This window comes from Anabrus simplex, chromosome 4 (genome assembly GCF_040414725.1).
Source record: "Anabrus simplex isolate iqAnaSimp1 chromosome 4, ASM4041472v1, whole genome shotgun sequence".
NCBI lineage: Eukaryota > Metazoa > Arthropoda > Insecta > Orthoptera > Tettigoniidae > Anabrus > Anabrus simplex.
The window spans coordinates 170,370,709-170,389,048 of record NC_090268.1 but is presented as its reverse complement, the minus strand read 5'-3'; the positions used below and the strand labels follow the sequence as shown (position 1 = coordinate 170,389,048).

The following is an 18,340-nucleotide window of genomic DNA, read 5'->3' as shown; positions in this document are numbered from 1 at the left end:
CAAGCTACCTGTTTCATTGCTCCAATTGTAATCATTCACAAAGTCTGGAAAATCGGGATCAGTACAAAACCTTTCCTCTAGAGCTGAAGGACGTAGTAAAGCTGAATAGAATCATGTCAACCTCAATATTTGCACGAAGAGTTGAAGTTTATGGCGCCAGTTTAGTAAAACATAGAAGTAAACTAAATTACATTATAGGCCCTATACGCAAACAGTGAGTTGGGGTCAATAATGGGACTACTATTATTTAAACACTGGGTAAAAAGACGAACAGTAGTGAACAGCGCTTAGAGCAAGAATTAGCCTTCTGCTGAGGGTAGGGTACAGGGAAAAGAACAGTTAGGGAGTAAAGCAAAGAACGTGAGTGGTGGTGGCGATTATTATTTTAAGAGGAAGTACAACTAGGCAACCATAATCATATAACAATAAACAGAAAAAAAAATGGAAGGGATCCCACTCTTCCACAGTACGCAATGGTATGATGATAGACGTGGTTGAGTTTCACAAATAGGAAAAGTCCTTTCACTTTTAATTACTGCGTTTATGGGGTGAAAGTTGCTTTTGAGGATCATTGTAAGTACAGTACCTAGGTGTTAATATAAGGAAAGATCTTCATTGGGGTATCACGTAAATGGAATTGTAAATAAAGGGTACAATTCTCTGAACAGGTTATGAAGGTATTTAGGGGTTGTAGTAAGGATGTAAAGGAGAGAGCATATAAGTACCTATTAAGACCCCACTAGAGTATGGCTCGAGTGTATGGGACTGGAAAAAATCGAAAGGTAAGCAGCTCGATTTTTCTGGGTGATTTCCTACAAAAGAGTAGCGATAAAAACTATTGCAATTTTTTTTGCTATTTGCTTTACGTCGCTTGACACAGATAGATCTTATGGCGACGAGGGGACAGGACAGGCCTAGGAATGGGAAGGAAGCGGCCGTGGCCTTAATTAAGGTACAGCCCCAGCATTTTCCTGGTGTGAAAATGGGAAACCACGGAAAACCATCTTCAGGGCTGCCGACAGTGGGGTTCGAACCCAATATCTCCCAGATGCGAGCTCACAGCCGCGCGCTCCTAACCGCACGATCAACTCGCCCGGTATTGCAAAATTTGGCCTGGAAGACTTGAGAGAAAAGAGACGAGCTACTCGACTAAGTGGTATGTTCCGAGTTGTCAGTGGAGAGATGGCATGGAATGACATTAATAGACGAATAAGTTTGGGTGGTGTCTTTAAAAGTAGGAAACATCACAATATGAAGATAAAGTTGAAATTCAAAAGGACAAATCTGGGCAAAGATTCATTTATAGGAAGGGGAGTTAGAGATCGGAATAACTTACTAAGGGAGATGTTCAATAAATTTCCAATTTCTTTGCAATCATATAAGAAAAGGCTAGGAAAACAACAGATAGGGAATCTGCCATCTGGGCGAGTGTCCTAACTGAAGATCAATATTGATTGATTGATTGATTGATTGATTGATTGATTGATTGATTGATTGATTGATTGATTGATTGATTGATTGATTGATTGATTGATTGATTGATTCGAAAAATGAAGGTATCGGCCAAAGAAGGAAAAGGGCCCGGACGGCGTGAATATGAAAGACTGCCTATTCCTCGAGTGCTCTAATACCGTCGGGGTCGGAAAAGAACAAGAGTTGACCAAGGGAGGTCGGGTAGGATATATGAAAGTGAGGAGCCTGGTACAAGTAAGTGTAAGCAATGCCATGACTCAGCTAAGGGCCCCGTGGTCGCCAACGCAAGCTCCCAAGTTAACAGCCCCTCGTGCCCCTTTTAGTCGCCTCTTAAGACAGACAGGGGCTACCGTGGGCGTTATTCTACTGCGCCCATCACCAGAGGTTCACGGAACGTGACAGCGCTGTACAGTCTTGACTGGTGCCATAAACGACCCAACCTCAACATCTGAGGATTAAAAGTAATGTTATTAAACTGACCGTTCGGCCAAATGCCCCTGCCAGGGAAAAAAAAAAATACAAAAAAAACCTACAGTCAATACCGTAAACATGTTTGAGTTATTGTGGCACAGACCGCGTGAAATCGTAATATACAAAACGTTTTTCTGCATTGTACTATAATTATAACTGTGGCTATGATCATAATATGGTCATATTATGATTTTAAACGTCTTAGGAGGTGAGTGGCGTTTAATCTCGTGGTGCTCGGGAAAGAGTTGATAAGTTCAATGTTGGATCAGACTGACCTATGTAGTTATATGGTGCTGGTACGTCATCTTCGGATACAGGGAAAGTAGGCAAGTCTCATTCCCTAGCCCTGGAGGGGTGGTAAATTTTGTTTTAAGGATACTAAAACTGGGCAATCATCCGATCTTAACACCAGTCTAACAAAAATGAAGAGGTCCAACGCGTCGTAGGGTATCAGAAGAAGGGGTGAGGTGATTGTGAAAGCCTGAACAGACAGTTCTAGTAAGTGGTGATCTCCCCCGCTGGGGGTGATTATTGTTTTAAGAGTAAATTCAACTAGGCAACCATTCTCTAATAACACAGATCAGAGGGGAAATACTGAAGGGAACCAACACTTCGAAAAATGAAGATATCGGTCAAAGAAAGACAAGGGCCACGAAGGGCGTGAAAATGAAAGACTCCCTAGCTCTCGCAAACCTAATAGCGTCGGGATCGGAAAAGAACAAGAGTTGACCAAGAGAGGTCAGATCGGATAGATGAAAGTGAGGAGTCTGGCACAAGTAAGCGGAAGCAATGCTAGGACTCAGCTAAGGGCCCCATGGTCGCCAACCCACGCTCCAAAGTTCAGAGCCCCTGGGGCCCCTTTTAGTCGCCTCTTACGACAGACAGGGGATACCGTGGGTGTTATTCTACCGCCCCTACCCACAGGGGTTTCTCCCCTAGTGCAAAGACATGAATGAATCGTATCCATGAAATTTCATTGTAATTTTTGTCCTAAATGGAGGATAATAATTGTTTTCACACAAATCAACAGTAAAATTAGCGGTAAATTAACAAATACCATTATTACTAGAGAAATATACAGTAGATACATAAGTACGGCGACTATTTGTTGTAGACATGACTCTTCTGTGGCATTCCGCTTCATCGTGCCGCCGTTTGTTTCCTTCCTGAGGTCCGACGTGAGCACCGAGGAATTGAAGTGAATTCTCAATATCTTTGACCAGCGCGGGCAGTTCAGACGGGAAAATGGAGGTGAAAATAGCGCAGAAATGACTATTGTTGAAAGAAAAATAGCTTGATCCCTGCACCAATAATTATATTAAATAATGAGTTGTGAGCACAAGTCAACAACTCGCCCCGCCATGTAACATGAAGCAAAGCAAAGAAGTTAAGTGAACAAAGACTTGACACACAAAAGTGGTAGATGAACAAATGACATACTGAAGCACTATGACGTAGTAGAATTCATAGTCGTAAGGTAGTAAAGTATATATTTCTGTAGTAATAATCGTATATATTAATTTACCGCTAATTTTACGGTAAATTTGTTTAAAAGCAATATTATTATCTTCCATTTAGGACAAAAATTATAATGAAATTTCATGGATACGATTCGTTCACGTACCCCAGAGACAGACTATGAGGGTATTTCTAGTAAGTGGACTCAGATATTAAGCTTACATATTTGCATTCGGGAGGAGATGGGCTGCTCCCAGTGTCGGTTCTCCTGAATGCTTTTCCGTGGTGGTGGTGATTATTGTTTTAAGAGGAGGTACAACTAGGCAACCATCCTCTATATAACACTAATCAGAGGGAAAAGTGGAAGGGATCCGACACTTCGAAAAATGAAGATATCGGTCAAAGAAAGACAAGGGCCACGAAGGGCGAGAAAATGAAAGACTCCCTAGCCCTCGCAAACCTAATAGCGTCGGGGTCGGAAAAGAACAAGAGTTGACCAAGAGAGGTCGGATAGGATAGATGAAAGTGAGGAGCCTGGCACAAGTAAGCGGAAGCAATGATAGGACTCAGCTAAGGGCCCCGTGGTCGCCAACCCACGCTCCAAAGTTCAGAGCCCCAGGGGCCCTTTTCAGTCGCCTCTTACGACAGGCAGGGGATACCGTGGGTGTTATTCTACCGCCCCCACCCACAGGGGGGCATTTCCGTGGTTTTCCATTCTAACCACAAAGTCAATTGCCGCGACATTTACCTTTAGTAGCCACGGCCACTCCCCTCTCACCCCTTTCCTCACCCCGAATCATCGCAACGCATATCCCGGACCGAGAGAGGGCGTCACACTCTAGGAGGATCGCTCAACACCATTAGAGTTCGCAATGCAGCTTTTATTTCCAGCCGATCACTTGCTATGTCTGGAAATGTACATGATTGGTGCACCACGTAATTTTTCATACTTTAAATATTAGGCCTAATGGGTAAAATGATGAAAAGTTAGTGACTTTTAGATCACCGTGCAGTATCAGTGGATAGGATAAATTTTACATTTGTTCCAAAACATAACGTAAATAAGTTCAAAATACGTACCCGGTAACGGCGGAAGGGCAGCTGATGCATATTCGTTTAGATAATATAACATAAAACATATATTTCGACCGCTGTAGATATGTACAAGAAAACAGGCTAGATGTTGTACCTCATTACATGAAATTACTTCAATTAATTAATGAAATTACAGAAAACTGCTAACCGTGATTTCTTCTCATTTCCATGGTGATTCCGATTTACGTATTATCGAGAATGTGTCCTAAAAGAGTGATTATTGTTGAACGTATGGTCTCTAGTTTGTGAATGGAAAATGCTGTTAAAAGCTGTTTCTCTCCTCGGTTGGCCGGCAGGCGTACCCAGCAGTTGACTCATCACTTCCCGCTCCGCGGCAGATCAACAAGGACAGCACTTAGCTCACTTTATCCGTGCATACATGAGATAACAATTACAATTAAGAAAAATAAGAATTAAGAATATTAGTAATTACGAATGAAGAAAATAATAGTTACCTTGTTCGGTTCCAATTTTAACAATTTCGTAGCCCACCATGCTGAGCTCTTCGAAACCCCGGCTTCTTTTCCAAGTTGTCTTAAGAATTTTGTTCTAATCTTTCTGCGATTTCATTTAATTTTTCCTCGTTAAGTACACGTTTTTAACACTTCGCTTCTTATGGAGTAAAGAACCAGTTCGTCTCAATTTGTTTACGAGTCTACACACGGTATCTCTATGCGGAGCGCGTACACGTGGAAATTGTGTTACAAATCTCCTAACGACTTCTCTGCAAGACTTTGTTTTCATATAATGGACGCACATAAATACCCCTTCCTCTACCGTGCACACAAGTGGAGGCTTTATGAGAATTATACCGACAACTCGAGAACAGTTGGAGCGACAGAACAACACGGACCTGAACTGCACTGTCGCTGAGCTGTGTAACGGGAGAGAGATGAGCTGGGCGCGCCTGCCGGCCAACCGATGAAAGAAACTTCACTGTATAACTGTGTGGTGGAGAACTCTGTCAGGAGATCATGTCTATCTTAACAATACATTACGTGGTATCTTCCACACATCGTCGCACAGATTTTGCAAACACAAACTGAAAACTGATCTTGGCTGGTGTAATCTTAAATTACCACTTATCAGATGGTGAAATCTTTGACCGCACATCATCTGGTCATCACATGGCACATTTCACAATTTGCTTGCATCCAGTGCCGAAAAATCATAGCACTGGTGGCATAAAAGGCAGTCCAGGTTTCCTCTCTCTCTCTCTCTCTCTCTTGTTTTTTGTCAGCTGATGGAGGACAGTCTTGTATCCAGTATTGCTGGTAAATGAAGTGTAATGTGTAGTTCTTCTATATAATACTGTTCTCTGACAAATACGTATACCAGACGGCATTGTGTGAACTTGAGCAGGCACATGACCTCCTTCAGCAACACTGCTTTAACTTTATCGAGTCATTCTAAGTGTCCTTTTGTGAGATATTCCCAAAAGTTTCGTAGGCTTATGTTGCGGCGGGCGATATCGTTACGTGGAATAGTTTTATTGCTGTTCCAAGTTATAATCCGTTGACATGCTTAATGGCGTTCATTGCTTTTATTCGTGCACTGAACCTGTCTTTAATGTAGAAGGTGAATTTCTATGGATTCCCATTTTCACACTAAGTAGATGCCTTAAAAAAAATGAAGGCCACGGCTACTTCCGTCCAAGTCCCTGACATTTCCCATCCAATCCTAACCATAAGAAAATAATGTGCTAGTGTTTCCAGTTTAAAAAAATTGTGGAAGTGTCTCGAGTTCATCACCCTGTGGGTGGGTGTGGTAGAATAACACCCACGGTATCCTCTATCTGTCGTAAGAGGCGACTAAGAGGGGCCTCAGTGGCTCGTGGTAGCGTGGGTTGGAGACCATGGGGCCCTTAGCTGAGTCTTGGCATTGCTTACACTTACTTGTGCCAGGCTCCTCTCTTTCATATATCCTATCCGACCTTCCTTGGTCAACACTTGTTCTTTTCCGACCCCAGCGGTATTAGTTTGCGAGATCAACGGTGTCTCATTTCTGTGACCTCCGTGACCATTGTCTTTCCTTAGCCTATATCTTCATTTTTAGAAGTGTCGGGCCTCTTCCATTCTTTCCCTCTGATTAGTGTTATATAGAGGATGGTTGCCCAGTTGTACTTCCTCTTAAAACAATAATCATCACCACCACTACCGCCACCTCCACCACTCTCCAGTTCATATGGTATAATTGTACTAGCACGCGGAAGTAATTTTAAATTTTTGGTGATATGTCTTACAAGGTTTTTTTTTTTTTTTTTTTTTTTTTTTTTTTTTTTTTTTTTGTAGACGACATTAATGTATGTTTGTAGCTCAGTGCGAGGTCTTTTTTCTGCTTGTGTTAACCACCCTTTTCCTCTTCAAGCCAGGCTCAAAGTATTTCTACGCTTTCATGGAAACGGCGATAACTACCAAACTATTAATGCTGTGAACGGTAATTTTAATCTCTTAAAATTTATGAAGTGATAAACACTTTATTTTCATAAGGGGTGCGCGATTAATGTCACTACATCTAAAATTCTAAGGTTGAATTTTCCCGCGAGATATCGCAGTTAGCCTAAAGTGGTGGTGATTATTTTAAGAGGAAGTAAAACCATGGAAACATCATCTATTAACATTAGAGAGAACTTGCAAGAGGTACGACACTTCGAAGAATAAAGTTATCGGCAAGAGAAGGCAAAGGCCACGAAAGGCGTGAAAATAAGAATTCTAAGGCTTCGCAAATCTAATAGCGTTGGGGTCGGAGAAGAGCAAAAGTTGGCACACGGAGATCAGATAAGATGAAACAAGTAAATGAAAGCTATGCCAGGATTCAGCTTAGAGCCCCGCGGTCGCCAACCCACACTACGAATTTGAGTGACCTTGGTCCCACCTTCAGTTGCCTTTTACGACAAACAGAGGACCACCTGTCCGCGGAGACTTAGGCTCGACTCCCGTTACTACCACAGATTTAAGAAGTGGCAGGAGGGCTGGTATGTTTTTAAAATGGTACATGCAGCTCCCCTCAATTGGAGTTGTGCCTGAAAACAGCTGCAGTAGCCCGGGACGAAGACACGAGATTACTTGTGTTTTTCTTACGGTAGGCAGGGGATACCGTGGATATATTTGTCGCCTCAACCAAAAAGGGAATGCCGAAGATGGGGTTCGAACCCAGCACTTTCCGAGCACAAGCTCACAGCAACGCAACCACATCCCAGCAGCCCACTGGCTAGTGATTATCACCTTAAAAAGGAAATTCAAGTTGATAACCATCAGGAATCTTAGCCAGTGAAGAACGAATCACCGACCGAGTGGTTGCGCATTCGGGAGACAATGGGTTCGAGCCCCACTGTCGGCAGCTCTGGAGATGGTTTTCCGTGGTTACACATTTTCACACCAGGCAAATTCTAAGGCTATACCTTAATCAAGGTCAAGGTCGATTCCTTCCCACTCCTAGATCTTTCCCGTTCCTTCGTCCCAATAATACCTATTTGTATCGGTACGACGTAAACCAAATTGTAAATAAATAAATAAATAAATAAATAAATAAATAAATAAATAAATAAATAAATAAATAAATAAATAAATAAATAAATCTGTATCAATAATAACGGCATTGAGTTGAATGTTGCTTTCGAGACAACTCTGTAGCAAAGCATTTCATGCTGCTGGGTAGATTATCAGCTTGGTTCGTACTCACACACTTGTTGATCAACAGACTTCTTCATACAACAAATAAGGAATGGGAGATAGCTTGACAAATATTGTACAGTATATTTCAAAAGGAAACACGTAACTTTAGTTCTTAATAGCCAATACGCTGATTCATATGTCAAATAAATAACTACGATCTACAACATTATAACAACGACATGATAGTTGAGTGACATAGGAATCGGCTTTCCATGAAGATGACGTTAATTCGTATGCATGTGCGAATTTTGAAATGCAAATTAGAGTACTGTCTTGAAGTATCCCCTATCTTCTTCTTCTTCTCGTGTTAGAAACATCTAGCATATACATTTAAAATTACACCAGGTAACATTACACATATTTAGACTAAAACTTTGCTAAATGAAGTGTGTGCTTTGAAAGACTTCATCATCTTCGCAGGCGGATGGGAACAGCGAACCTAGAAGCAAGGTATTCCCACATTCACACTTACATTCATCAGTAAATGTATTGCTATGCACCACTATATTTGTATAATAACGATGTAATTGGTTTTGCGTCCCAGCTCTACTTATTATTACTACTATAGACATAGAGGTGACAGGTGGTGGTGATTCTTGTTTTAAGGTGAAGTGCAACTGGGCAACCATCGGCTATTGACATTAATTAGAGAGAAAATTTGGAAGGGGTCAGACACTTTAAAAAATGAAGGTATCGGTCAAAGAAAGACAAGGGCCATAAAGAGCGTGAAAATGAAAGACTCCCTAGCCCTCGAAACCTAATAGCGTCGGGGTCGGAAAAAAACAAGAGTTGATCAAGGGAGTTCTGATAGGATAGATGACTGTGAGGAGTCTGGCACAAGTAAGTGGAAGCAATGCCAGGAGTCAGCTAAGGGCCCCATGGTCACCAACCCACGCTCCCAACTTGAGAGGCCCTGGGGGCCTTTTAGTGGCTTCTTACATCAGGCATGGTATACCGTGGAAGCTATTCTACCATCCCCACGCCTCCGAGATACGAGACAAGCCCATCCGCGTCACAATTGATCGGGTAAAACCTGACTTTCTCCTAGGTGGTGATTGGTGGTGATTATTGTTTTAAGAGGAAGTACAACTAGGCAACCATCCTCTATGTAACACCAATCAGAGGAAAAAATGGAAGGGATCCGACACTTCGAAAAATGAAGGCATCGGCCAAAGAAAGACCAGGGCCACGAAGGGTGTGAAAATGAAAGACTCCCTAGCCCTCGCAAACCTAATAGCGTCGGGGTCGGAAAAGAACAAGAGTTGACCAAGGGAGCTCGGATAGGATAGATGAAAGTGAGGAGCCTGGCACAAGTAAGTGGAAGCAATACCAGGACTCAGCTAAGGGACCCGTGGTCGCCAACCCACGCTCCAAAGTTCAGAGCCCTTAAGGCCCCTTTTAGTCGCCTCTTACGACAGGCAGGGGATACCGTGGATGTTATTCTACCGCCCCCACCCACAGGGGGATGACTTTCTCCTAGCAGATAACACATCCTTACCTGGACAAAATGCTAATGAGCATCATCGTATCGGCCCAGAGATGACACAGCCCCAATATCACAGGCACCTAAAAATGCTCCATCATCCCGCGACAAGAGACCTACAACTCGATCCGGCCGAAGAGTTAGATTTTCGGAATACTTTCAGCTGTGACTACCTTAAGCCCGTGGGGGGCTGGTGTTGCGACATCACAACAGCGCTAGAGTTTCGTTGCCAAAAAGTGCGTCAGGTGATAGCACCAAGGAAGGGCAAGGAATCTACATGACGGTCGGTGGGTGAGAAATACACAAGATATAACTTTACTTCCGTGCTAAGACTGACAACAACATTCAAGGGGGTAAACAAACTGTACATTCCTGTACTCCGAATAATAAAGCATTAAACCTTGTGTAGTATTAATGCTGTATACAATGTGTGTACGTGTAAGTAAACGATCATATCATTAAGGATCTACTTGTTCCTTTCTATGCCGTACCTTAGATTTCTTATTTGCATTCAGTATCGTACTTGATGTCATTTGTAGCTTATTTCAGTTACAGTATTTTAAGTACCAGTAATTTCATACTCGCTGAGATATGTACGAAGACAAACTGGAGAGTAGATCACTCGCTGATCTCCATGATGTTCATATACAGAGCGACGGGTCATTCTTACTCCAGGCTCGATCGTTCTGTATATTTGATGACGCCGAACGGCACATGAAGGTGAGAGGATGGGTTGTACGTCATGGAATGAATAGCTGGGAAGAGTTCGGCATGAGTGCACTTACCGAAGATAATAGGAGCTAAGCAAGTGCCTAATACTATGCAGAGGTTATGAGTAAACATGGTTGTTTTGGCTGTGTTATCGAGGAGCAGGCAGCTACAGAGGTATACCCATATCACAACTTCGGGGTGTACCGTACGCTAACAGAGCACTGGTCGTGTATTTTGGGGAATGAGCTAGGATAAGGAGGTTGAGGTTCTCTGGGAACACATGCGGCGGACATTTTAATTTATATCAGTAGCCGGGTGAACAAACTTCCGACGTCCCTGAAGCTGCTTCTACTCCTTTTCCACTTACGCAGAGGGGCAAGTCCAAGAAAGTGAGACCAGTTACGAAAAATAAGAAAATATAGCACGTCTACTCAAGAGGCTCTTTGAATGTTACTAAAAACCTGAAAGAACGTGTGGAATATTTTGAAACCGAAGGAAAAAGAGAAGAGACTCAACACTTGAGGAGGAGGTGTAATGGAATTACAATTATTACCTGCTAGGGTACAATGTACTCTGCATTATATTTATGCGCTGCGACCTTGTCTGCATCTCTACAAAAACAAATATCGGAAGGAATGATCTTCCTTAATGGCTAATGGTGAGACATCTAGCGGTCAACTCGGAACTTGAGGCGAGAGCTCGCTAAGCGGTGCTGCTATCTGGTCGCGATAAGTGAAGTATGAGCCCGACAATTAACTCTGAGCAGCAGTTGTTTGGATGATGGATTCTTGTGGCTGAATTGGAATAAGACGCTTCGTTACGGGTCCTGTTTCTTGGATAAAATTGTAAAGGAAGAAGGAAGAATGGTCGTGGGACTCGATCCAGGGTGATGTTTTCCCAATCTGGGCGTAAGGCCTGAAGAATTTATGAGTTATTTTTTAAATATTGATTTTGATTCATGCTAGCGTCCGACCTTGTAAGTAAATCTTAACCGTTTCTGTACTGTTAACGTACCAAAACGAGAGTGCTGTAATCATGCTAAGAGACGTGGACACTTTTAAAAGCAAGGATATGTAAGAAAGTCTACAGTTGGTTTTTAAACTTTTCGAGGTTGTTTTAAAATTCAAGAATTGAGAATCGGGTCTTAATCATATCTACGTTAATGTCCTCGGGGTTTCAATTTTAATGCATGGATAATATTTATTTTTCCTTTAATTCAGTTATTTCTAATTTTCATGTCTGTAAAGGCATATTTACGTTGAAGAGCTCTCAACTAACCTATCATGTAAGTAGTCTCTGAATAAGCTTATGGCGCTTGAATTTCATTTCCTTAATGTCATAATAATTATATTAATTATTTAAAATATTTTCAAGATATCTTGGCCAAGTATAAGAAAGAAAAGTGTTTTCAGGGAAGGCTTATCTAATGAGTTACTCGGTTTTTCAAGTTCTCATTTGATTTCGGTGCTCGTCATCTGTTTCTCTTCGATGTCATAGAATGCGCACATGACATTTTGTCTTGCTGTGTTGAAACTGACATTTGAGGGTCAGTTGATTATGATTATTATTATTATTAATGGCTTGTCTGTCATTCCTTGGGGAATGATTTTGCGTGCTCGTAGATGTGTTGTGCTGTGATTGATTTGTTTATTTGAGCTGAGTTACCGTCTTTTGGGTGATATTGGATTAGTTTATTCTTCATTTGATTTTAATTGCAGGTCTTGAATTATTATTGCTTCGATATTTGAAATTGTGTGATTTTGGGGGGTTATGACTGTTTGTGGGGGTCAATTTGTTAACCGAGATACTTCATTAGAAGGTTTTCACCGTTCAATTCCTCAGAAACCTTGAGATTTTCAGACTGTAAGGATTTAATTTAATCTTAATTTACCTCCTATATACGATTATTAATTAATCTGAGGTGTTTTCTGTTTTATTTTAAGAGGTTGACGCCACAATGTTAATATTCTTAAGTCTTTTAATTAATCTGAAAAGGGATTATCATTCCTTGAGTAATTATAAATTTTCACATATCGATTTTGAGGTCGGAAGTTATAAATAATTTGGATAATTAAAGTTTGTTTCTTAAAATTATTGACGAATTATTATTTCAGCCAACTTTAATTAATTAAGCTTAATTTAAGTTGATTCACAAGACCTCTTGAGTTCAGAGCTTCCACAATTGGCGACGTTCTTTCTCTCTGGATAATGGTATGTATTTCTGATTTTATGTTAATTTATTATCATTATCTGAGGATGTGCCAACACTCTTGCATTTTTAATCTTGTGTTGTGAGAGGAGGAACAAAACGAGCACTGGAAGTGAAACACAAGAAAAAATAAGGAGATGAGATTGAAAGACTGAAGACAGAGAAGGAAAAAGAGAAATGAAAATGAGACCGAAGGGGTAAGAAAGAGGAGACTGGAAACTTCTGGAAGCCCAAGTAGCGGACATTTTGATGTGTGTGAGGAGCCAGGTGAACAAGACTAGACATTCCTCAACCTGCTTCTGCGGACAGCATTCCGTGTGGAAAACTACGTCAACCAGCCGCATGCAATCACTGTTGACGGAAATGCTAACGACGTGGGGAAAGTTTCATTTCACTGCCCTCTTTCATGAGAGGCCCGCGTTACACATGCACGCAAAAATTCCAAGAGGCGATGACTCAGTGTACGTGCGGCACCACGCAAGGCCCACTTATTCCTAGCTTTTACGTGTAATCCTAAATTGGAAGATAATGAATTTAAGCTGTTCGAACACCAAAACGCTCATGATGAGCACGACATTGTCACAAGAGCGTTTCATTGAAGGTAAATTACCAAATGAGACTTCTCATAAAAGAAAAATGTTTGGATCTGTCCGGAGCCATATCTGTCGAGTGACAGAAGCGAGGTCTTCCCCACGCACATATTTTGATAAGGCTAGGTAAAAATTGAAGCTAATGTTATTGGTTCAATCGTCTCTGCTGAACTCCCTGACCCTGTCATCAACCCATCGAGAAATACAATATGATTGATTGGTTCTGTGGTGCTATGAATTGCAACAATCCATGCATGAAACACGAGCAATAGTCAAAGAACTATGCTAATAAGATCGTAAAGGAAACTCAAACAGACAAAGACGGATACCGTACCTGCAAGCGGAGGAGCCCTGCAGACGGAGGGGCTCTGTTGAGATGATTACTAGACCAAGAGCCATCACTGTTGAGAACCGCTGGGTGGTACCTCTGCTGTGTAGAACATTCAAGGCCCGCATCAATGTCGAATATTGTTATTGTGTGACATCTATCAAATATATGAAGTATATTAATGAAGGATCAGATCAGACATCGTTCACTGTTCAAAATGAGATGGACGAGATTTTGAAGTACCACACAGGAAGAAACATTAGCAGTTCTGAAGCCATGTGAAGAATCTCTTTATCCAAATCCATGGCAGGGAGCCCAAGGTGGTCCCAGCTGGTAATCCACGTGTAAAATGGCCAATGCTTGTATTTCGACCCTAATAACGTCCAACATGGCGATTTACCTCCCACGACATTCACTGCTTTCCTCAATATTTGCTGCAGAGCTAAGATCACCAAGATTTTGTTTGTACCCTGGGGTTCCATCATACTACACATGGAACAATAAAGATTTCTCTCATCGGAAGCAAAGTGCTGTTGTACAGGGGTTCCCTAATGTCAGGAAGTCAAATGCCATTGGCAAAGTCTACACATTTCACATGAACGGCAGGCAATGTTTCTAGCTGTGGCTACTGCTTCATCACGTGAGACGGCCCACGTCCTACCAAGCCCTCCAGACAATGAGTTGCTATGTTAATCCTGATTAACAATCAGCGTGCAAGATTCTTGCACTACTCGAGGACGACCATCAATGGAAGCAGTCTCCCGCAGATACATCCTTCACATACTCTCCCAAAGAAGTGGTGGTGGTGGTGATTATTGTTTTAGGAGGAAGTACAACTAGGCAACTATCCTCTATGCAGCACCTATCAGAGAGAAAAATGGAAGGGATCCAACACTTCGAAAAATGAAGGTACCAGCCAAAGGAAGACAAGGGTCAAAAAGGGCGTGAAAATGAAAGACTCGCTAGAATTCGCAACCTAATACTGTCGGGGTCGAAAAGAACAAAAGTTGACCAAGAGAGCTCGGATAGGATAAACGGAAGTGGGAAGCATGGGACGAGTAAGTGGAAGCAATTCCAGGACACAGCTGAGCGCCCCGTGGCTACCAACCAACGCTCCCAAGTTATGAGCCGTTGGGGCCACTTTTAGTCGCCCCTTACGACAAACAAGGCATATTGTGGGTGTTATTCTACCAACCTCCAACCACAGGGGAACTCTCCCAAAGAATTAAGGAATATTTTCGTCGTGATCTTAATCTTCTCTGAAGTGTCCGAACCTCTACAACTATGGATGAATTTCAGATATGACTTCTCGGAAGATTACTTGCACGAAGCCAGAATCACAGAAGCCGCAAGCAATTTCAATCACATTTATGACCGGACTCAAGTGGCCCTTGACACCGAACTGCTCCAGGCCTGTGGAAGAACTGTGCACAGTTTCGACCTACCTGTTCTAGAAGTCAGTGCCACTAGAGACACTTGGAGTTGGTACTGTGCGGAGAAGAGCTGTGACAAAGCTTAATCAACGCCAATGAGCCCCTTCTAAACTTAAGAGTAGTGGTCTGCCCACGACGCAATTTAGAGTGTCGACAGAGGCTTGGAGATACAGGGAAAGTATTTCTGGTTAGTCAAATTCTGTCACGTATAAGGTCTCACGGACAAATAGGTTTGGCTGTTGCGGCACAAGGCATTGGCAGCCACTCTGTAGCCGGGCGGCCAGATTGCTTACTCTGCCTCAATTCAGAATACGACGATCTTCCTGCGGGCTTGTCGACCCCAGAGTACTTAAGGAACGTGCTTTAGTATCTGGGACGAAAGTTCTATGTCCCATAGAAGAGCCCTTCAAGCACTAGACACAAACCTCCAATATCCTCACGACATTCATAGGTTGAAATGTGGAGTAACAGTTCTCATCTCGGGTGACTTTTGGCAAACGCTGCCACTCGCGCTGATGAAGTCAATGCATCAATGAAGAGCTGTCATTTTTGGTTGTGTGTTGAGACTCTGATGGGGAATGGGTTGTCCTGCAGACCAACGGGGATATCAATTGCCTTCGGAACTGGGAAATCAGGTAGATTCCATGGAAGGACTAACCTCAAGAGTGTATACAGACATCGGTCTCACGGTTGTGTGAGAGAGCTATCCTCACTCACAGGAATCAGATGGTTGATAGCATCAACAGTAGCTGTTTACACCTTTCCTCGACGGCAAAAGAAACCTACCTGCCAATTGATCGCACTGTCGAAGACTACCGCACAGAGATTCTCAAATTTCAGACCCTTCTTGGGATGCCTCCAAATAAACTTATACTGAAGGTTAGTTCTCCCGCCATGTGCATCATAAAAATGAAACCCCCTTCTCTGTGTAACAAAACAAGGTAAGGTGGTGGTGTTTGTTTTTTGAAGAAGAAGTGCAACCGGGCAACAATTCTCTGTTAACACTACTCAGAGGAAAAATGTAGAAGGGATCCGACACTTCGAAAAACGAACGTACCGGCCAAAGAATGACAAAGGCCACGAAGGGCGTGAAAATACAGCCTCCCTAAGCATAGAATGCTCTAATACTGTCGTGGTCGAAAAAGAACAACAGTGAGGTCGGTTAGGATAGTTGAAAGTGAGGAGCCTGGAAGAAGTAAGATGAATCAATGCCAGGACTCAGCTAAGGGCCCCATGGTCAACAACCCACGCTCCGAAGTTCAGAGCCCCTGGCGCCTCCATCACCTGGCGCCTTCGGAGTCGGAAAAACAAGAGTTGACCAACGGAGGTCGGATAGGATAGATGAAAGTGAGAAGCCTGGCACAAGAATATGGAAGCACTGCAGGGCTTAGCTGAGGGTGCCGTTGTCGATAATCCACGCTCCCAAGTTAGGAGCTCCTGGGGTTCCTTTTAGTCGCCTCTTACGGCAGGCAGGGGATAGTGTGGGTGTTATTCTACCGTCCCTACCCACAGGGGTGGTGAAAATAGCAAACCACGGACAACCATCTTCAGGGCTGCTGACAGTGGAGTTCGAACCCACTATCTCTTGAACGCAATGTGTTTTTCTATACATTTCCTATGATTATAAAAACAGCGTATATGGTCAACCTGCAGGAAGAGACGGCCATGCGATACAACTGGCACAACAGTTTGCAGTATATTTTGACGCCTTTGTAGTCAGAGGCGGTGGTCGCGGTGGTGATTATTGTTTTAGGAGGAAGTACAAATAGGCACCCATCCTTTATATAACACTAATCAGGGGGAAAAATGGAAGGGATCCCACACTTCAAAAATGAAGGTATCGGCCAAAGAACAAGCACCACGAAGGGCGTGAAAATGGAAGACTCCCTTGGATACGCTACCTAATACGTCAGGGTCGGAAAAGGACAAGAGTTGACCAAGAGAGGTCGGATAGGATAGATGAAAATGAGGAGCTTGGCTTAAGTAAGTGGAAGCAAAGTAAAGGACCACGTGGTCGCCAACCCACTCTCCGTACTTAAAAGACCGCGGTGCCCCTTTCGGTCGACTCATACGACAGGCAGGGGATACCATGAATCTTATTTTATCGCCCCCATCCACTGGCGAAAGGAGCGAGGAGTGGAAGGAAACATAGTTAAATATTTCAGTAATAATATTTATCACAAAGTATTTTATTGAAATTGAATTTACATCAGTTGGATAACCTGTTTTGTTCGACGCACTGATGTGAAATTACTCTTCCCATTTCTTCTACTCGTCTTCTTGTTGGACACCGGATCCCGTGAGATCTCCGAAGTTAAGCAACATTGGGCATGGTCAGGAGTTGGATGGGTTGCCACGCGCTGTTGGTGGGGGGTAAGGGAATGGAGGAGCGGAAAGGAACTGGCCACCCTACCGCACGAAAACTCCGGCTCAGGAACACCTCTGCGGAGGTTCGGACCTGCCTTCGGGCAGAATAACCCTTACCTCTTCTTGTTGGGACTCTTTCTGTCCTCTCTGATCTCGCCACTCTCCTATCCCCTTTCGATCGTTTGTAGCCATTCAGAGCGGTGCTCTGGAAGATCTGGTCCCCACTTCTCGGCTGGCCTCAAGTTAGTAAGCAACCTCTCAAAAACAACAATACAAATACAAACACCTATATACAGAATGTGGCAAAACAAACGGTACTGAAAATACAAATGTTTTGTTATTATAACATGCTTGGAGACGATGGCAACATTTATCTAACTGCGTCGGTACTGCATGTGTTCAGAATGCACGTCATTGCGTCTCACACATTGTTCATAAGCGGGCCATACACGCTGAGATATGTATCAAGAGAATGTCTCATGAAACGCGTATCTAGCAGTTTTATCGTGTGTAGCGTTGACACAACTCGTCTAATGTGGTATCGTGGTATCACGTCTCTCGTTCTGGACAAGATCTTGAGACAGATACAAGTCTCAGCTGGTTTACACCTGTGTACGGAGGTATTGCGTGTATCACACTGCTTCACTGTGCTTGTATAGTACGCGAACCTTTTCTTGAGCCCTAGTTCCCATTCAGCACTATGGAGCTCAGGGCTCGAGAAAAGGTTCGCGTACTATACTGAGTATTGCTTTGAAAAATGATCTTGAGCGAAGAAATACTGTATCTGAGCGTGCACTTTGGGAAGAATTTATAATTTCCTACCGAAAATACGCAGGTCAATGTGATTCGAAAAGTGACAGTTACTGTGACAGACGTGCCAGAAACAATGCGTACGAAATTTCGGTTACGTTTTGTCGGATGCGTTTACCTGAGGCTGATAGAGAGTTTGGGTCTAGAAAATTCACAATCATAATGTGTTTCGGCGCGAAATGAGTAAAATTCGCAAGTCAAAGGGAACGGGTAACTCAATTTTACCATTACTCCTTCC

General features: G+C 42.8%; 1 protein-coding gene across 1 annotated transcript in view; it reads right to left on the bottom strand.

The window, feature by feature from the left end:
* The window catches only part of LOC136872214 (sodium- and chloride-dependent glycine transporter 1-like), a 421,393-nt gene extending 403,909 nt beyond the window's left edge, over positions 1–17,484 (bottom strand). Inside the window, exon 1 of the mRNA XM_068227369.1 lies at positions 17,410–17,484. Coding sequence (XP_068083470.1) covers positions 17,410–17,484 — 75 coding nt within the window. The remainder of the gene's footprint in view (positions 1–17,409) is intronic.
* Positions 17,485–18,340: the final 856 nt, after the last annotated feature.